The 20,926-nt window shown below is 50.3% G+C and overlaps 2 protein-coding genes across 10 annotated transcripts in view; one reads left to right on the plus strand and one right to left on the minus strand.

The window, feature by feature from the left end:
- megf6b (multiple EGF-like-domains 6b) overlaps positions 1–9,158 on the plus strand; it is a 57,161-nt gene extending 48,003 nt beyond the window's left edge. Inside the window, exons 16-38 of the mRNA XM_023837431.2 lie at positions 740–868; positions 1,075–1,209; positions 1,603–1,737; positions 2,360–2,485; positions 2,588–2,719; positions 2,934–3,062; positions 3,159–3,290; positions 3,407–3,535; positions 3,632–3,760; positions 4,321–4,449; positions 4,525–4,653; positions 5,512–5,640; positions 5,973–6,101; positions 6,495–6,623; positions 6,747–6,878; positions 6,976–7,104; positions 7,185–7,313; positions 7,499–7,627; positions 8,074–8,202; positions 8,290–8,418; positions 8,510–8,638; positions 8,764–8,925; positions 9,021–9,158. Coding sequence (XP_023693199.2) covers positions 740–868; positions 1,075–1,209; positions 1,603–1,737; positions 2,360–2,485; positions 2,588–2,719; positions 2,934–3,062; positions 3,159–3,290; positions 3,407–3,535; positions 3,632–3,760; positions 4,321–4,449; positions 4,525–4,653; positions 5,512–5,640; positions 5,973–6,101; positions 6,495–6,623; positions 6,747–6,878; positions 6,976–7,104; positions 7,185–7,313; positions 7,499–7,627; positions 8,074–8,202; positions 8,290–8,418; positions 8,510–8,638; positions 8,764–8,925; positions 9,021–9,088 — 2,957 coding nt within the window. The 3' untranslated portion in view covers positions 9,089–9,158. The remainder of the gene's footprint in view (positions 1–739; positions 869–1,074; positions 1,210–1,602; positions 1,738–2,359; positions 2,486–2,587; positions 2,720–2,933; positions 3,063–3,158; positions 3,291–3,406; positions 3,536–3,631; positions 3,761–4,320; positions 4,450–4,524; positions 4,654–5,511; positions 5,641–5,972; positions 6,102–6,494; positions 6,624–6,746; positions 6,879–6,975; positions 7,105–7,184; positions 7,314–7,498; positions 7,628–8,073; positions 8,203–8,289; positions 8,419–8,509; positions 8,639–8,763; positions 8,926–9,020) is intronic.
- A 1,615-nt stretch (positions 9,159–10,773) lies between these two features.
- Positions 10,774–20,926, minus strand: part of kcnab2a (potassium voltage-gated channel subfamily A regulatory beta subunit 2a) — a 71,661-nt gene continuing 61,508 nt past the window's right edge. For all 9 annotated transcript variants that reach the window (XM_072715162.1, XM_072715158.1, XM_072715159.1 and 6 more), the window contains 6 exons: positions 20,329–20,414; positions 19,975–20,095; positions 19,802–19,896; positions 18,468–18,588; positions 15,752–15,840; positions 10,774–15,068 (listed from right to left, as the gene is read on the minus strand). In XM_072715162.1, coding sequence (XP_072571263.1) covers positions 14,979–15,068; positions 15,752–15,840; positions 18,468–18,588; positions 19,802–19,896; positions 19,975–20,095; positions 20,329–20,414 — 602 coding nt within the window. In that variant the 3' untranslated portion in view covers positions 10,774–14,978. The remainder of the gene's footprint in view (positions 15,069–15,751; positions 15,841–18,467; positions 18,589–19,801; positions 19,897–19,974; positions 20,096–20,328; positions 20,415–20,926) is intronic.

The following is a 20,926-nucleotide window of genomic DNA, read 5'->3' on the forward strand; positions in this document are numbered from 1 at the left end:
ACCACTGCACCACCCTTAAATAAAATTAAATAAAAATTATAATTAAATAAAAAATGTATAATAATACATTTAAAAAATTTTTTTTAAATCATAAGCATCTCCTATAGGTCTCACGAGTCTCATGAGAATTGCCTAGTAACCATTTTCACCGAACGTGCCGAACTTGCCGACGTGTCTCTTTCCGAGCGTCGGGAGTAGTGAGCCACAGCCCCCATGTGGCCGAGTTTGCACACAGCACAAATACAACGCATTACGGTGTGGGGGGGGGGCACTGAAGGGAACATGGCTACAGACAGAAAGCAAATGCAAGTGAACTTTAAGAGGTCTCTGTGTGAATTTATATGATGATTTGTCAAATATTTTTTAGATTTTTAGAACCTAAGACTTTGACCCGTGCATTGTGTGGAAGTACAAAAAGTAAAGTTCTTTTAGATTTGAAAACTGATTCGACCGATGCACTGAAAAGAACCGTCTCAAAGGAATGATTCATTTACGAATCGGAGATCACTATTGTTAACTTCGCTTAGCTGTTTTTGCATACAATCGTGTGTCTTGCTAAGATTAACTTATCTGGGAACTCTGGTGTTGATGATGTAACTAACCATTCCATTTTTCCCAGCGGGGCTCTGACGTTGGCTGGGGCCCTAGGCTATAGCCTGGGCAGTGACCCTCCCCGTGTTACTGCATGTACGTTCTGTGAGGTTCCTTTACCAACTTTGTCGCCTCTTCTTGGTTGCAGGCTGCCCCAAAGGCCTGTATGGGAAGCACTGCAATAAGAGGTGCAACTGCGCCAGTAAGGGACATTGTCACCGCACCTACGGGGCCTGCCTCTGCGACCCGGGGCTCTACGGCCGCTTCTGCCACCTGCGTGAGTCTCAGTCCCTCGGCTCGGGCCCACAGCCGGCCTGCCGCCTCGATCCCTGGGCTCTGATTGGTGGCTGAGCAGATACTAAGTCAGCAGTTATGCCGGCAGTATCATGGTGACAAACCAGTTATTTTGAAGACCCTACACTCCTCCTTCAGTCTCCGTTATATCCGACTCCTCTCTCCCTCCTCCTGCCTTTGTCCACACAGCTTGTCCCAAGTGGACGTTCGGCCCGGGCTGCTCTGAGGAATGCCGCTGTGTCCAGCGGAACACCCTGGAATGTCACCGTCGCCACGGCACCTGCGTCTGCAAACCTGGGTACCAAGGAGACGCCTGCCAGGAAGGTCAGTACAGAAGGGGGTCATACAGGGATCCAAAGGTAGTGCTTCAGGCAGTCCATGGCCCTGGGGGTTGGCAGTGTGAGCATATCCAGAAGGTCACTGGTTCAAATCCCATGGCTGGGAGAGTAATCATAGTACGTTTGTATCCTTGAGCAAGACCCTTAACCACAAAAACCCCATCTTCACTCTCACCTGTATGTCTGTTTTTTGTATGTGAACCATAATTGTAACTTTGTACAAGGACAATAAAAACCATTGTATTCTATTCTATTGTAACAGACAGTTACATATAAACACTGGCTTAGAAGTCCCAAGGGGGTCTTTAGATGGGATTAGACATCACTGGCATTGCAAGCTTGATTAAACTGATGCTCCTTGATTGGGCCCCCATCCCAGAATGCATTGCTGGGTTTTACGGCTCGGGATGCGTAAAGAGATGCGAGTGTCCACTGGGCACCCCATGTGATCCGGTGGCCGGGGAGTGCCAGCGCCAGTGCCCTCCGGGTCGGATTGGAGCCAGATGTGAAAAAGGTGGGTCCAAACCCCAATGCATTCGTATGTACAAGGTTTCGCATTGGAATTTAACAAAATGGAAAAGTTAAGGTTACACGGGTACTGTAGTAAAATGTGCTTTAGTGTGTATAGGTCTGTATTTGGTCATAAATGGCTGTCAATCCAGCTTCACTGTTCTGGTGTCTCAGTTCACAATCATTGTGTCCTCTCTGTCACTGTGTGCAAACTCTCAGTGTCCTAGTATGACCTCATTGTGTCCTCTCTGTCACTGTGTGCAAACTCTCCGTGTCCCAATATGACCTTTCCATATCTTCTCTGTCACTGTGTGCAAACTCTCCGTGTCCCAATATGACCTTTCCATATCTTCTCTGTCACTGTGTGCAAACTCTCCGTGTCCCAATATGACCTTTCCATATCTTCTCTGTCACTGTGTGCAAACTCTCCGTGTCCCAGTATGACCTTTCCATATCTTCTCTGTCACTGTGTGCAAACTCTCCGTGTCCCAATATGACCTTTCCATATCTTCTCTGTCACTGTGTGCAAACTCTCCGTGTCCCAGTATGACCTTTCCATATCTTCTCTGTCACTGTGTGCAAACTCTCCGTGTCCCAGTGTGACCTTGCCCTCTGTCTCCTTGCAGAATGCCCAGGCGGACGTTTCGGGGTGGCATGTGCCATGCGATGTAACTGTTCGGGGTTGCCGTGTGACCAGGTGACTGGGCAGTGCCGCTGTCCTGCTGGAAAGGCCGGGGAGCGCTGTGAGGCAGGTGGGCCTCGAACCCTGCACAGCATTGCTACACTCCACTGTTACCCCTACTATTGCATTACAGCAAATGTGAGCTTTGCTCTGTACCTGTGTACCCTTGCAGAGTGTAACGAAGGCTTCTGGGGGCTAGGCTGCAGGGAGGTCTGCCCCCCCTGTGAGAATGGGGGGGCGTGTGACAAACAGAAGGGCTCCTGCAACTGTGTGCCGGGATACACGGGCGCGCTGTGTCAGGAAGGTGCGTCTTCCGTCTCCCCGTCCTCCTGTCCTCTGTCAGGCAGGGTTTCCCCTTTTCGGAAAGCATGCATCCGTGTTCCAGGCTTGTGCTGGGAAGTAATTATGTGAGACAGTATTGATTATGCCAGTTTATCTTTAATTGGTAGATTTCAAATCTGGCAGGATTGGCACACTGCGTCACGGGGGTCATTGGCTGATGTTTTGTGTGTGTGCAGTTTGCCCATCTGGGCAGTTTGGTCTGCGATGCCAGCTCCGCTGTGAGTGTGAGGATAGTGGGCAGTGCCACCCTGCCACTGGACGCTGCATGTGTCTCCCTGGACGGACTGGCTTGCACTGCAGTAAAGGTGGGAATCAGTCCGTGTATTGCACCCAGACGTGCCGTCATCTGTCTCTGCACACAGGGGAGTGACGATCTGCTCCCTTCCCTTTTGCTATGGCAGCTTGTGACGCTGGATTCTGGGGCCCAGACTGCAGCAGAACCTGCGACTGTGTGAACGGCGACGGCACTTGCGAGGCGGAGACGGGCCGTTGCAGTTGCGATGCAGGCTTCACTGGGACACTCTGCGAGCAGAGTGCGTTTCCATCCTGTGCATCCCAGTGGGGTTGGAAAACCCAGCTGAGGACAGGGACTGTAATCTGGATTCTGTGGGCCCCCGGTGTGTCATCTGTCTGTGTGGTTCTGCTACAGAGTGCCCAGCGGGCTCGTTTGGACCGGGATGTCGGCACTGGTGCCGGTGTGACGGCAGTGCGACCTGTGACCACGTGAGCGGTGCCTGCAGCTGCCCGGCAGGACGGATCGGGACGTTCTGTGAGAAACGTAAGAGCGCCTCCTGGCCTCGGACCACATGCACTGCATTTGTGTACCCGTACTGTATGTCTCATTCTGCTCTCCATTGTGTCTGCATATCTTCAGCCTGTCCCCAGGGATTTTACGGGGCAGACTGCCAGCAGAAGTGCTCCTGTCTGAACGGAGCCCGCTGTGACCCCTTCACCGGGGCGTGCCGGTGCTCCCCCGGGTGGGTCGGCCCACACTGCAACCTTCGTGAGTCATACATCTTGGGCGGCCCGTTCCTCGCCCTTCGGACTGTCCCATCCATCCACATACCCAGCACTCAGATAACAAACAGACCCCCCCAGCCTGATTGGCTCTGGGCCACGTCAGCACATGGTTTCCGGGCTCCTCTTTAACATAGTGAGGCAGACGGTGATTCTAGCGTGTCCTTCCAGTCGTCATGGAATTCCTGCACAGTACCTGCTTCTCTTTGCACAATACTCTGCTTGTGTGCTGAGTACTGATTGCACTGCATGTACCTGATTCTACTCAGGATCATGCCTAAAGATTTTTGAAAAGTGGGGTAAGCCTTATAAGGGGGTCTGATTTTAATGAAGATGAATGAGAACACACTATTTACACTATTATTTACACTAATCAGTGTACATTTGTTTGGGGGAGGTTAGCTCCCCCCAAACAGCCCTAGCGACACCCCTATTTTTGCACTTTATGTTTGCATTTGTGTACTTCATGTGCCTTGTTGCTGGATGCTGCCCCCCCATCGGGATCAGTAAAGCTCCTCTTATCTATCTCTGTCCTCCTGCCCTCAGCGTGCCCCCCTGGCTCCTATGGAGAGGCCTGTACCCAGGTCTGCCACTGCCACAACAATGCCAGCTGCCACCCAGTGTCTGGCCAGTGCCACTGTGCTCCTGGCTTCACTGGGCCCAGCTGCCTGCAAGGTGAGCCACTCTCGCAGCCTAGCAGCGCTAATCTGTAGCATACCGTCGCTAACTGCCATCCGACTCATTTCCCAGCATGCTCAGTGGGATTCTACGGGTTGGCCTGTCAGCAGCGCTGCCTCTGCCAGAATGGGGGCACATGTGACCCCGCTGATGGGCACTGCACGTGCCCTGATGGGTGGACCGGAGCGGCCTGCGAGCTGGGTGAGTGACAGCGAGCCAGTGGGGTTTGTCTGTGGGACCTCACAGGTGCCTTGTGAAGCACTGATGTGAGATCAGTCGATGGAGAATCCCTGTGACACTGAATGACTTCTGATTGACACTGATTCTGACTGAGTGAGAAAGAGCACTGAGGAAATACTTACAGAAAACCTTTCTATTGCTAATCTCGTGTTACCATTGAGATTCTGATTGAATCTGAAAAATCACCGTGGAAATAATTACAGAAAACCTTTTCATTACTAATTTTGCGTAACCATTTTTGTCGGGTATTTTGCCAAAGTCTGACATGTGATTTATCGGCATAGACAGCAGAAAGATTAATGATACTCCCCGGCTTAGCGTGGAGTTTGGAAACACTACCCCCCCCCTGGAAGGGCTCACGTTATTAGTAGCTGATGCTAAACATTAAATTCAGGGACCTTTGCCCCCGACGGCAACATGAGCCCCACAGCACACCCCCATTACATCAGCTGCCCCCCCCGTGTCTTGCGTTTCCTCCAGTAACCCTGCTCAGTGCCTCCCCAGCGCCGTGTCCGATCTCCTGTCAGCATTGAGCCCCCTCCTTCTCAATCGCTTCCTGTGCTTCATCACGGGGCTGGGTAGGGGGGGGGGGCATGCTGCATGTTATTGAAGTCTCTGGTAGCTGGGGAGGCCCCTCTTCTATGCTGCCAGCATCTTGCACTTGGGCAGAAGCCAGGGAGGGGGGGGGGTCTGTGTGACATGGAGACATGGAGATCATGCTGTGATGTATGTGTCGCCACTGGAAGAAAGAGGATTCCTCAGCAGCATGTTCACCCCTCCCCCCCGCGGCTCTGTCCCTGTCCCCCCCCCCATGTGCAGAGTGCGCTGGGGGCCTCTTCGGAGCAGGATGCCAGCAGCGCTGTGAGTGTGAGAACGGCGCGCGGTGTGACCCACACAGCGGCAAGTGCACCTGTGGGCCCGGCTGGGTGGGCCGGCGCTGTCACACAGGTAAGGGGGTCCACTGGGACACCCCCCCCCCCCTACACTCGTAGAGCATATAACACAAAGTCACATGATATGGAAGCTTCTTCTTTATACCTCCAGCCATCATAGCAGCAACAGGGATCACATATGCTGATGCTGTATTAGTGCAGATCCACTCTTATCTTTGGTCCTGACAGGCTGCACTGTCAGGAACTGCAGTCAGGACAGGGTGGGAGGGCTGACCCCCCCCCCCCCCCCACCGCAGTAAGCCCTCACATCCATGCTCACTGAGACCAGGGCGATTCACTGAGAACAGGGCGATTCTCCTGTCATTGTGCTGCTTGTCTGTTCATCAGCATGCCCCGCTGGGTTTTTCGGACCCGACTGTAAGCAGCGATGCGTGTGTGACCATGGCGCCCTCTGTCACCATGTCACCGGTGCCTGTGTGTGTCCTGCTGGGTGGAGAGGTACACTGTGTGACAGAGGTCAGTCCCCACAGCCACGTCACTCCACTGCTGGATAATTGCTATTGTGATTTGTGTTACACTGCATGTTCTCCATAGGGTCTTTAGTTTATTTACTGTGTAGTATGCAAACACTATTTATCGCATGAAGGTAGTAGTAATATTTTATTAGATGTCAACCTGGTCATGTACTTATGCAGTATACTGTAAGTAGTTTGCTAAAAGTCATTCAAGTGAGTCTGAAATAGGCTAAAATGGCAACACCGTAAGAAATAGTTTAAACATACAGGATCATCCCTGCAATGCACCCCTGCAAACCCCATATTCGGAGGTGTTTTGGCGTGTTGCTTGCGCCCCCTGCTGGTCTCGCCTTCCTTCCTTCCTCCTCTGAGTGCCCTCCCTCTCTGTGTCCAGCCTGTTTACCTGGGACGTTCGGGCAGAACTGCACAGAGCTTTGCCGATGCCCCGCCGGCACGGCCTGTCACCATGTGACCGGGGAGTGCGGCTGCCCTCCCGGGCTGACGGGCAATGGCTGTGAGCAGCGTGAGTGAGCCCCCCCCCGCCCCCACCCCGTGTGCCTGTTCCCTCCTCTCTGAGTGATGTGTAGGATACTGATTACAGCTCCCGGTTTGTTTCTCCCCAATCGCCTTCTCCTTCTCCATGAAGCCTGCCTGCCGGGTACCTATGGCCTCAACTGCAATCAGATGTGCCAGTGTCCTGCGGTCAATCAGCTCTGTCACCCTGTCACCGGCCACTGCTACTGTGCGCCTGGTTACCACGGTGACCACTGCTCTCTTGGTGAGTTTCCATGTCTGTGATTACCGGCACGCACAGGACGGATTTTTACGGCAGGCCCACGTATATCAATCACATTCTCCCCCGTTGCGTCTCTCAGGGTGTGCGGTGGGTTCCTACGGGCCAGGCTGCGTGCACCGGTGCCAGTGTTTGAATGGGGGGGGGTGCCAGCCAACCACAGGGGCCTGTGCGTGCCCACCGGGATATATCGGAGCCCACTGCAACCTCAGTGAGTACCCAGCTCACGCCCAGTAATGTTATGAAAGCTAGGCATCACTGTCACAGCACATAATGATATATTATCCACAGCCTGTCCAGTGGGGCACTATGGGCAAGACTGTGCCCAGGCAGTGCTCTGTGCAGAGGGGGCCAAGAGCGACCCGGTCACAGGCCGCTGCGAGTGCGACACCGGGCGACGGGGAGCCGACTGCAGCCAAGGTCAGCGCCATCTTCCCAGCTCCGGCGAGTCTCTATGACGCAATTTAGTATGAGCGATTTCCGTGTCTCTGCAGGCCTCTCTGTAGGCCTCCCTGCTTTTCATAGGCGTGACTTGGCCTATAAACAGTACAGAAGTGTGCAGTGCGTGTGTGTAGTTCTGAGTACTGCCAAACCTTCTCCGGCAGACTGTGCTCCAGGCTGGTTTGGGGAGGACTGTGCACAGCCCTGTAACTGTAGCAATGGAGGCCTGTGTGACACTGTCTCTGGGCTGTGTACTTGCGCACTGGGCTGGACCGGAGAGCACTGCGAACAGGGTGAGAATCACAGCAGGCCTGCTGTCACCTAGCAGAGTGTAACATTAGTCCTAACTGCGAACCCGTCACTTAACAACTCCAACATTGTCTGTCCACTGTACGTCATTTCCATTGGTACAATACTTAACCTATATGAATATCAGGTCGCACACTGCTGCATTTTGTCAGTGTCAAAAGCTGATAATCATATACTATGTATTGTGTTACACCTCAACATCCGTACCTTATAGATTGAACCTTTTTTCCAGTCTTTATATCTTACGTTCTATATGTTACCCATCCTGTTAACTCTCCTATTACATTTGTATTTATTGCTTTTTATTAAAAGTGCTGCTACTGTATATGCCACACTGTGTTTGTGACTTGGCACATAAGACATCCACTCGCTTTTGTTAGTATAAATTAAATTATAACGCCCAGTGCTGAGGGTGTCGCTCTCTCTGCAGAGTGCCCCCCAGGGAGATACGGGGCTAACTGCTCGCTGCACTGTGGCTGCCTTCACGACGGCGCGTGTGACCGTGTGACGGGCCTTTGCCAGTGTCCCCAGGGCTACTACGGCCCGCTCTGCCAGCACGGTGAGAGTGTGGGGTCTGTGTCATATCGCCGGGACCCTAACACCTCGCAGAATGCATTTAAAGTCTGGCCCCCCCTGCCTTCCACAGCGTGTCCCGCCGGCTTCCACGGCCCCAGCTGCCACCTGCCGTGTGACTGCCGCAACGGGGCCACATGTCACCCCAGCAGCGGCCTCTGCATCTGCCCCCCCGGCTACCAGGGACACCGCTGCGAGAATCGTACGTAGTTCACTGTCACCCCCCGTCTCTCACAGGTAAAACAGCTTCTGTGTAGACAGTTGCGATTAACCAAGATGAATCCTCCTCCCAGTATGTGAACAAGGCAGGTTTGGAGAAAACTGCACGCAGTCATGTGACTGTGCCGGGGACAGCCCATGTGACCCTGTGAGCGGCAGGTGTCTGTGTCCATCGGGGAAGACGGGGTCCAGGTGTGACGCGGGTAAGTGGAAGTATGAATCAACAGCACACTATGTGCTCCCTTTCCAGAAAAATCCCTCCATCCCTTGTAGGGAGCAATTTGTCTTCCCTAATGCTGTTGTCACATTTTTGTGTGCATGCGTTCAGACTGTCCTGCGAACCGCTTCGGCCCAGACTGCGCACACTTCTGCGAGTGTGACAGCAGGGGGCAGTGTGACCCTCGGAGCGGACGCTGCACTTGCCTTGACGGCTGGGGGGGCCTCACATGCAGGGAGAGTCAGCTCTCCTGGCCACAGCAGTCCCATACAGGTCAGTAGGAAAGCGCATGATCAGCTCAGTTTCAGGTCAGATGTGTCATTCCAGCTCATATCAACATACTGTACATTCTTGTGCTTTTTCCTCAGATATATCCACACAGGAGTCCTACAGAGACCGAAGGCAGAACCTCTCGCATCCAGATAATTATGTATAGCACCCCCTGCTGGCTGCACCACACTGAAAAGAGCAGAGACATTTTACATCACAGAACCGGGTTTGTAGGTGCCAAGCAGATACTGTGAAGTCACATGTGGGGTGAGAGGGACACTGGGACACAGACCTCAGGTCCTCAGCGTCAGTGGGAACGCCGACTCTGGTCCTCGCTCCTGTTTATGCTACACACAGCACCACAGCGGAGTGAAGACGGCAGGTCGACTGTGACTCCCTCTCGTGACTCTCTCTCTGTGACTCTCTCTCTGTGACTCCCTCTCGTGACGTGCATGCGTGACTGAAGGCGGCACGGCCAGGATTACAGGGAGCTGAAGGGTTGCACACAGAGACAGTCCTACTGGCTGGGAAATACATATAATGTACAAGTAACTCGCAATGGGAGAGGTGGGACTTTGAAATCCACCCAGACTGATAACTAGGCTGAAACATCACAGACTGTGACTGCCCCACCCCATCTGGGTTTCAGAACCATATTTCTCCTGTTACTGTGAATGACTTTTAACTTTAAACCGTTAAAGGTTTCTTAATTCTGGTCCTGGGGATGCTAGTTCACACATTGCAAAATAGTTACCTAGATAACCTAGACTGTTGCAGGTACATTTTTGCAAATAAAGACTGACTTTTCCAGAAGCAAAAATGAAATCAAACAGTATTAACTATTACCGTAAACCAGGGATGACATTGGTCACGGTGATGAAGGTTCTAGAAACGTTTAAAGGTGACGAAAGGGATTTCTAGGGTGGCATGGTGGTGCAGTAGTTAGCATTGTTGCCTCATACTTATGGGACCAGGGTTTGAGTCTCTGCCTTGGCTCCATGTGTGCATGTTCTCCCTGTGTTGATGTGGGGTTTCATCTGGAGACTCTAGTTTCCCCCCACAGTTGAAAAACATGCTGAGGTGAATTGGAGTTACCAAACTGTCCATGTGTGAGTCAATGGTGTATGAGTGCTATAGGAGGGATGGAAAGGGTTTGTACTTCAGGGGTGTGTTTCTCAAAAGCTCCTGTTAGCGGCTTACATAGCTGGAACTGAATGGGTCCTGCTAACATGGTTAGCAGCTATGCTTCAGGGAAGAGCAGCCCAGAGCACAGCATGTTGTACTCTTGAAGATACCCCTCCATCCATCCATCCATCCATCCATCACTGTTTGACCTACTCAGGATTGTGGTATCTGGAGCCGTCTGGAGCCTATTGGGGTGGGGCAGGAAACCTCATGATGACAGGGGGAGAACATGCCAATGCCGCACGCATGGAGCCACGAACCCAGGTCCCTGAGGTGGGAGGTAACTACCGCTAATCCCCCCTCCCACTTCCAAGATGAGCGAGATGGACTCTCCTTACCTTTATGTGGCTGTGTCACAAAGACACATGGTGTTTACCAAGAGCAGGGGAGCTAAGTCATTCTACTGGAACGCAGCTCATGGGATGGGACAGCCTCCGTCTCCCGTGCGAGTGCTGGAAACATGATCAGTAATGGCCATCATGTGAGATGCAATCTACTGCATGTACCAGGTGGTGTTTTGTCATGTCACAGCGCCATTGTCTTTCCCGAGGGACCTCCGGCAATTCTGGGAGGTTTGACTGAGGCTGTATGATCTGTGAAGGCAGCCAACAGCACGATGGAAACATAACGGCCCCCCGACCCTGATGAAACACCAAGGCAACAGGATGGATCTCATGATGCTCTTTTAATTTTCATCTCATAAATACTGAAGCTGTACATATTGTCTAATTTCAAATTCAAGCACAATGCAGCTAGCAATGCCTGACAATGAAGGTAAAATAAAAAAGGTGGAAGTGAATACATCCATTCATATATACAGAGGTCAAAATATATACATACAGAAGGTATCTGACCCGTTGAGAGGAAGTAATTTCGGCAGCAATTTTTTTTTTAATAACCCTAGAAGACATCTGCAGTAAATGTAATCCTTTGTCACAAAAAACACTGAAATAAAACGAGTTCTGACAGTTACCCGCAGAACGTTCCAGAACATATAAAATACTCCCGGTGTAATGCATACCATATACAGTTGATGTTATCCACAGCACTAGTCTGGTCTATCAGTTGGTCTGTATCACTCTGGCAGGGTCGTCAGGCACGCCCCTCTCACAAAGCACCGCAGACCACCAGGATAACGTAAACCTGGGGGTTCAGAAGAATGGCCTACTGCTGTACAGGCAAGCGGCCAGACCCTCTGACAGTTTTACCTGCAGCCCTAAGAATTCTGAAGGTGAGCTCATGCTGGCTTTCACCCAACGTTCGGCCCAATCAGGCAGCAGCAATGGTTTCTCCGTCGACCAAAATCAGATATACCAATTCAGAAAGAAAGCACAAAATATTTTCCTGCCCAGCAGGGGAAGGAAGAGACAACGAGGGTGACAGTTTGACAGGCCCAAAACCATCCAGAGATAAGGTTCTGTGACGTGTGAGAACAACCAGATACCTCTAGGAGAACAAAGCTAATGTGTGGAACGTTTTGTTCCTGTGTAACTCACAGTAAAAGTAGGCTGCCTGGTTAGTGGGGACAGACCAGCAGTGAAATGTACCAGTGACGGTAAGAGACAGACTACACGACAGCCACATCACAGATGAGGACAACCTTGCCGACTGCCAGTGCAGAAGCACGGAAAATGCCTGCAAGGCAAGTCACACAGGGTCATCGCGAGCAGTGACCGGGGCACTGGGCATGGATCCACAATGCCAGCATCTTAATACTGGCCAAATTAATTTGTAATGAGGTACACTTTTTCCAGATCTGATATCCATTAATAAAACAGGAATACCTTTTTACCCACAAGAGTCTGTAAGTGCTATGAAGTATAATAAAGCTAAAGATCTGCAGGCTCTGAATGTATGACGACACATAAAATTTATGTGATTGAAAAAACAATGTCTGTGGCCTCAGGCTCAGCATTACAGACCATAACAAAAATATGGAGACTGATTAACATATAAAATACTGGTGATCAGTTACAATGGACACCATGACACACTGCTGTCATGAACACGCAGACATACGGGAAATGCAGGCCAGACAATGGCTTTCTGGGCAAAGATTCCTACTGTTCTTTCTGCTAGCAAATGGACCCAAAGCAGGGCTCACAGGATAAATCAGATTACAGGCTCAGGGTCTGGTCGAATTCAATACATTCCAGTCTGCACTGAAACATACTGGCACATTAGACATGTGTATGGAACAGCAGAGGGCATGTGACCATTCCGGCTGATTTTTTCCTGGACAGAACACGCAAAGCACCCTGGGTAAGACACTCGTGCATAGATCAGCAGTCCAACCTTCAGCGCTAAACTGACAAGTTGAACACACATAACTGGACCAAAATAAGACACCGTGCTCCTCGTAGACCACCATGGGAAGAATCAGTCTGTCACATTGTGTACAAAACAACAGTGCACACAGAAGACTGAATATGCCATTAGTTATGCTTTTATATGGCTACAGACAGACTCATTTGCTTGTTATTGATAATTCACTGTGCCCAGCTGGTGGAGCCAGAGAGCACAAAAAGGAAAACTTGGACAAGGTTACTTCGCAAAGTCAGACTGACAGAAGATGCACTAAGCAAAGGCAACACGTCAGTGCAGAACTCTTCCAACCGTAATGCTATGTCAGACCTGGATTCGTCATCACCGCTGTCATTTTTGTCAGTACACACCTGTCACGCCACTGCAGGGTTCTCATAACTTTAAACTACGTACAGTAAACTAGACCAGCCACACGGAGGAAAACAAAGACTGCACAGGGGTAACAGTTCAATATACTCCATACCGGACAAGATGAAAGTCTGACTTCCTGGGAATTCTCGTATGCTTCACTAGAGGGCAGAAAGTCCACACAAAGTGTTTGAGCTGCTCGCTAATCACTCCTCTCCACACAACGACAAAACTATTTATAACCACACAGTGATGCCCGGTAGCTTCTCCCAAGACCAAGGAGGGCAGAAGCTCCAGAAGTAAAAGCTGCTGTCAAACACGCGTCACACTGAGCACTCGACACGTCTTCGTGGATCCAGCCTCGTTCCTCGCTCATTTTTAGAACGTCCGTGCAATGGAGACGTACTTCACAGTTCATGGATGTCCACGTACCCGCAGTGGAACAACTTCTGATGGACACGGCACTCCCAGCAGAGGCGTGAGTGCGATCAGGTCCAGAGACAGCCACAGTGGAAGACTCAAATCCCTTGAGTACGCAATCAGACACCGACAATTCTTATGTTCAGAAGCAAAAGGAACATGTACCATTTAAAAAGATTCATAAATTTTTATCATATATTTATATTCATTTATGAGATATATTTCTTCTCTTACAGCTTACAGCATGACAAAAACCAATAAACACATGAAGTCGATAAGGAAAACGCCAAGGCAGACAGCAGATGAAAAAATAATGTTCCCTTTCATCAGAGGGGGGACATCAGTGAAAGACACCTCAGAAATCTTTGGCTTGAACCACATGAAATGTCACCTGTCTGAAGACAATGGTTCATCGCTAACATGACGTGCACAGACGTCAAATATAACGGCTGAATGATGACTGCGTCGTACACACTCTCTGCTTTTGCTCCTGACCTACACGCTAACAAGCCAACTGTCTCACAGCTCAGAACACGACCCCAGCAGCCAGTCTGCTCTCCCTGAAACAGTTACTGACAACTGGGCTCCCACTGGTGATATGTCATTTGCGTTTTTCAGTGACCAGCTTTCATACAGCTGAAGTAAATCCAGGCCCAGTGGTAAAGAGGTATATAACACAGTCTTCTGGTGGTTTACTGTGTTGACTTGGATAATTCCTTAAAAATCACTTTGTTTCCGGTTATGATGAGAGATGCATTGCAAATAACTGAAGAATTCACTGGTGGTACGTCTACTGTAAAACCAGCACTGAATCTAATCCTGCTTTAAAGACACACATCACACCACAGTGGTTAAAGCATTTTATAAGCATTTCTTAGCTAGAGAGACATAGATAAAACTCGTCGTCACTTGTAAATTGCGCGACTTTCTGATCTGGTCAACCAGGCTTTTTACGTGTTAACTGGCAGCAAAATAAAACGGCTGTCAAAAGCATCTCACCCAAACCACACTGAGTACCAGGTTAAGACCAGGTTTTTTCAGATGTTTTAAAAAGAGACACAGTCTCTGCTTCCACAGCCGGCCGCACAAGGAGGCCTCGTGGATTGAGATTCAGGCCTGCGCCTGGCCTGGTGTTTCCCCGATGCAGCCACAGTGTCGGAGGGGCGGGATGACGACGGAGGGTCTTCTGAGCGCCGAAGGCCTCTCGGCTCATCATCTACATCTATCCATCTGAGAGAAAGCCGTGAGCACGGGACTAGCAGACAGGGAGCCGGGGTGGCCCAGATGGTGACATGATGGCCGAGGACGTGCATTTCTCAGAGACCGCAACACAAACGGGAATGACTGCTTATAGTTACAAGTGCAACAGATCATTCGCTGTTTCTATATTGACCTATGTTCCATTTTACCATTTTATGCATACAGTATTTTAAAAAGGCCAGAAAGAGGAGGAAAAAATAAATCAGAAAGTTTATTTTGACTGCCAAGCAAGCGTGTGCAGTTTTTTTTTTTTTGTATTTCTCTTCTATGTCGAAAACACGTTTCTGCTGAATTTGAGTGACGTATCTACGAGCGCTTGTCCCGCGGAGCTCTCATCAGCCGCTCCTCGCGGCCCCCCCACTACCCCCCATGGGTTGGACTCGTCAGCCGCTGGCTCTAAACGATTCCCCCACCGGGGCCGAGGCTACGCGGGTCTTCTGCGCCGGTCTCTCATTCGGTAAAAGCTCAAGCAAACAGTGGGAACAGGCAAGGGTGCCGAGCGGAGGTCCCCCGGCAGCTTAGGATCGGTAGTCCTTTTTACTGTAAGGCTTGTTTCCCAGGATGCTGTCCACCTCGTGCACGATGGACGAGGACAGCTTCGGAAGGACCTGCAAGGGCCGGGGGATAGGGTGTGATTTTCAAGGTGACAGGCTGAAGGATCATCAGGAAGCATCTTTGCATCATCGAGGATAACAGGACGGTGAATTTTAAAAGCAGATATGACAGGGTGCGCGCACACACACACACACACACACACACACACACCGGAGCAGAGGGGTACAGGGATGGCGAGAATGAAGACAGGAACAGCCATTGCACAAAGATCTCTAAACATCTCAAAGCCCATTAGAGGAACAGCTACTAAAAGGCAGCTACTTGCTCTCACTCTCGCCAGCCAAATGACCCCATTAGCTCTAATCACAAGGAGTGGCATCATGTTCCAGTAAGCTGGCAGTCAGCATTCTGATTCATTCTGTTATGGGGGGGGGGGGAAGTGAACAGCACATCAGCGCATACAGTATCGCCTGACCAGGGCATCACACAGCACATACGCATGCACACACACACAAACACACACGCACGCACGCACACACACACACACACACAAACACACAAACTGCATCTGGAAAAAAAAGGCTGCTAATGCACACAATGAAATTTCCTGAACTGCACCATGTGACCAGAAGACTGACGCACAGGCCTTACAGGGGGGTGAAAACAGCGTCCTTATGCAGGGAAACACACACTGGGATGGACACACGATGGTACACTGCACACCCTGTGACCTCACCTGTATCGCTCCTATGTTCTCCATCAGCTGGTCCGTGTTGGATGCCCCCAACAGCACAGAACTCACGCCCTCGTTTCGCAGGCACCACGCTGTGGGGGGGCAGCGGACAGCAATGACGCCTCACTTACTGACACACCCCCCCTCCCCCCCCACAGGAAAAAAAACAAACACAAACATGCCAATGCTGACGGCAAAAACAAAAAACAAAAAACATTGAGTGCCTGAACAAACCCAGACAAAACATCCCACAGACACAAGAACACGGACGGAGCCTTACAGTAAGGACAGCCTCCCTTGGCTACTTTGGTTTTTGATGATCAGGACGACCGCAAAAGTGTTTCTATCCAGAGCCACAGACCAGGAAGGGGAGAGCATGTGATTGGACAGATTCTCCCAACAAGCAGAGAAGAGCATGTGATTGGGCAGATGCTCCAGACAGGAAGAGGAGAGCACAGGGTAGCATGGACACTCCGGCCAGAATGAGCGAACACTCCCACCAGGAGACACGCTGAGCAGGTCAGCCCAGTGGGAGTGCAGACGCCTCCCTCTGAGTCTGTGTGCATGGCTGTTCACCCTCACATGCCATCCTGCAGGGCCGCCCTGCCGCTACCCCGACCTCAAGAGTCTGTTATGTTGGAAGGGCGTGACCACATGCGGCCTGACCACGCAACGTGCAATTCACAAGCAACTAAACGAGGTGATGCTTCCGGAAAAGCCTGCAGCTGTCACAGCGACAGGCTGAGTAAAGCACTCAGTGAGTCCCCCCCCCCCCCCAGTGGTGTCAACCCAGCTGACGTGACTCACTGTGTTACCTGCTGATTAACACACTGACTCAGGAAGAACCTCCCTGACACATCGGCTCCGGGATAATTTGTTTCCCCACTTTATCTGCGTTGCCAATAAACTGAGAAGAAAGACAGGCTGGTATTGAGGCAGATAATGAGGTGTGAGTCATTCTCAGGCCATGCTGAGCTCTGTGGAGGAGTCCCAGAGGTCCACCTCTATCTCAAGTTTCAGATTCCTCCCCCACTTGTAAAAAAAAAAAAAAAAAAAAAAACCCACTATGCTTGACATTAACGCACACTTCCATACTGCACCACGGACCACATGACTTTGCATTCCTCCGCAATGCAAGCGGTATTTAATCTTTTCAGTTTAAAGGTTTCACTGCACCCCCCCACACCTAGACACACATCGCTACCCCTGGCTGCAGTTCAGAGAACAGGCGCACGGACTGGCTGGGAGTCATACACACCCGGGCCGCACCTATCACAGGAGGACCAAACAAACCTGCCATTCTCAGTTAGCTTTAATTAAAACTCCACCACTGCCTACAATAAAAAAAAAAAACTGCAGCCATGCATGACAGCATCAGCGGTATAACGGGCTCTAGTCCGTAAGACCAGGCCTTGTGTACAGTATGATGCAAAATAGCCAACTTAAACAAAATAACTGAAAGAAGCAAACTTGAAGCTTAGTTGGAAATATCAGACTATTAAACGGAGAAAGCGAACGATTTTACAAGCATAAATGGCTATTTGGAATTCTCCACCTCAGAAGTTATCTATAGGTAACATGACATCTCCTCCAATCGAGCATAATTATTCCAACACAACATCTCACCATTATTAAAACAATTTTAAACCCCTGGATGAACCCACCACTATCTATTATAAGGCATACCACAGCTATCAAAATTACCATATTACCTAAGGCCAATTACATATCTGCAATGACTTCAAAGCAGCCCACAACAATAGCGGCTCAATACATTATGCAGCTTAACCAAAAAACATTTAAGAACCAAAAATCTATAAAATTATCAACATTAAAAAAAATCACAAATCATAAAGACCAAAACAACTCCCATTTAACTATAATCCCAGTCTACGATTGATTCAGTGTGTGATCCTTCATAGAAGGTACATTACACAACATAACACAAGTGCACCGTTGACAGCAACACTCGTGCTTCCCAGACATGCTCACTAGTATAGTTCTGGCAGGGATCACCACCGACTCAGCCACTTCTACACAAGCAGGACCTCTGAAATAGAGCCCGCAAGCAAAGATTCACTTTAACTATCCGCAAGAAAGCCATCCTTGTCATCTGAAAAAAACAAGACTACCTCTGACATAATGGCAGTTTACCAGCAGAACATATTTCACTTCAAAAACAAACAGCCTCATGCTGCAACTAAACTGTAAAAGTCACTAAACCTTGACCTAAACAAGTTCAATAAACAAGTAGTTTAGCTGCATACATACAATAAAACTAATTTACATACCAGGTCCCTTAAAGGGGACAAACAAAAACATGGTTTCTGGCCTAAGACCTGTTGTTATCAGTAATATGACTGTTTTTATCGTATGTAGACCTTTCAAACAAAAGAAACAAGTATCAAAAGCCTGTTTCCTCTATGCCTGCATCCCTGCTGCTCTGTCTTTCTTGCTTTGTCTTTGGTTTTGATCTGGTCCATTTAATGCTTAAATAAATAATGGCAAACGGAAACGTTAAAAGCGGCCGTCTGCTGCTGTTTCACGGAACCATGCCAGTGGCTCAGATGCGCACATCCCCGCCGCCGCGGGATCTGACGCCTTCTCCCAGACGCTGGCCAGACAAACGAGACACAGCGATGGGGACGGACAGAGCGAGCGGAAGACGGACGGACGGACAGACAGACAGAAAGAGAGAGAGCGGCAGGGCGGCGCGTACCGATGGCGAGCTGGGGCAGTGTGCAGCCCAGCCGCTCCGCGATCGCCTGCAGCTCTTTCAGCTTCGCCTGCTGGCGCCGGCCCTCCTCGCTCAGGATCTTGTCCTTCAGCCATTGGTAGCCCTGTCGACACACGGCACGCCTGCTCAGGGACGGGCCTACTTGCCCAAGAGCGGACCGGTACCAGGCCCTGGGGACCGAGGGTCTTGTCGAGCGGCCTGGCTTTGCTGCAGCCCCAATGCGACCCGGGATCGATCACAAAGAGGCTCCTTTCTCCGCAACCCCTTCCGCACGCAGGGCACTGATCTCCAGGGCTTTCTCAGAGCACACACACGCAACACACACACACACCATACACAAAACACACACACACACACAGCACACGCAGGCAACACACATAGTACACATACAATATACACAATACACACGCGACACACACATCATACATAAAACACACATACAAGTACATACACACACAAGCAACAAATACAGTACACACACAACACACACATACACACACACACAGGCAACAGACACAGAATACACACAACACACACACACACAAGTACACACACACGCAACACACACGCAGGTCTGAACAAGTCCGTGGGAGGAGGAGGAGGAGGAGGGGAGCGGGCCGCGAGGCAGTACAGCAGACATGCAGCCACTCCGCATGTAAGATACACAGATATTTTTAAAAGCAGAGCTCTTCCACGCTAGTCCCCGGTGTGTGATTTTCACAGCTCAAGTGTTTGACGAATTCTGTGCTAAATTCACATCATAATCAAAGTTTGTCCAACTTCTACATTTCAGTGTATTATTCATCATAATTACATTTTTCCTTCATTGTGCCATTAAAACGAACCATTCGCTGTACACTAAGATTATATCACTGCCAAAACACGGCTCATACCAGACACTACAAGAGCGAGAATCCCGTATTTATATAAATGAATGATAAATAACTGATCTGAAATGCATTAGTGTTTAGGCTTGAACTGAATACACCACTGATTGCCTGGATCTCAGGACATCACTGTGATATTTACTCATCGCCAGCGAGAACACCTTCCGCAGTGTGTGTGCATAGATGCAGTGAGTGTGTGTATAGATGCAGTGAGTGTGTGTATAGATGCAGTGAGTGTGTATACAGGTCTTTAGCAGTTTAACCCCTCAAACCCTGGATGACAGGAAGCTCTCAGGCCTGGAACACAGGTGAAAGTTCTGTTAGGGCACTCAGTACCACACAGGAACAACAATAACAACAACAACAACAACAGGTATCAGTGAGAAGACAAAGGAATATGGGAGAGTAAAATAGGGGGGTCTGTGGTACCTTCAGGGAGGCTCGTGAGTAGGGGGGAACCCCACTGTCGTATTTCCCTGAGATGATCCCACAGGCCAGTGGGGACCACGTCATCGCACCGACGCCTGGGGAGAGAGCACTACTGTCACTGACCTGTGTCCAATCGGGGGGTGGGGGGGTTGGGGATTGCACGGCACACTCACCAATCTTGTGGAAGAGCTCTGGGAGCTGCACCTCCACCTTCTCTCTCTGAAACATGTGGTACTCAGCCTGCTCGCAGATGGGGGGGATCTGGTTGAACTGCCGTGCCACGGAGTACGCCTCCTGCAGGAGGGCGAGGGAACAGCGGCCCTGAGCTCCCAGGTGACACGCTACACGGAACACAGCTCCACGCGTCCGCCAATTTATGAGAGTTATGGTAATAATCAAAGCGGTTTAAGCATTAGCATTCGCTGAAATCAATCACACTGCGAATGGCTGATGAGAGGCCTCACTTCTGGATCTTAATTTAAACATCCAGCTGAGTTATCTGACGAGGCTGGAGAATAAGGGCTCACCATGATCTCCATGGGACTCCAGCGGGACGTGCCCCAGTACATAGCCATTCCCTGATTGATCACGTGGGTCATCGCTCGCACCGTCTCTGCAACGGCAAAGGGCAAACTCATCACGATGTGGGCGGGGCAGGGCAGGTGTTGCCGTGGAGACAATGACGGAAAGGTGACAGGCGTCGCATGAGAAATACTGTAATAAAAGGACGCTGCCAAGATTCGAAAGTAGTAGGATATTGGAAGAAACAAAATGGGACAAAATCTAATCAATTTTATCGCTGAAAACCTTATGAAAAAACACAGGGCTGGGTGGGCCAGACAGGAACTCAGCTCTTAGGTGCCTGAAGAAATCCACTGTAAGCTGCCCATTAGGATAATGCAGCTAAGGTGGCGCAAAACTCGCCCTCCCCAGCCAGATGCCGTGTAACGCCGGGCGGCCAGGAGTGTGGCGGCACCCGCAGGTGCCATGCCAGCTGCAGCCGTAGGTGAAGCACGGCGCTCTAAAGCGAATGTGCGAAATATGAAGCACCGCGGGTATGACTGAGCGTTTTAATTGCTGCCCAGGGACGCCGTGGGTTTCCGAACAGTGCCGACAGGGAGAGCG

This window comes from Paramormyrops kingsleyae, chromosome 8 (assembly GCF_048594095.1).
Source record: "Paramormyrops kingsleyae isolate MSU_618 chromosome 8, PKINGS_0.4, whole genome shotgun sequence".
Taxonomy (NCBI): Eukaryota; Metazoa; Chordata; class Actinopteri; order Osteoglossiformes; family Mormyridae; genus Paramormyrops; species Paramormyrops kingsleyae.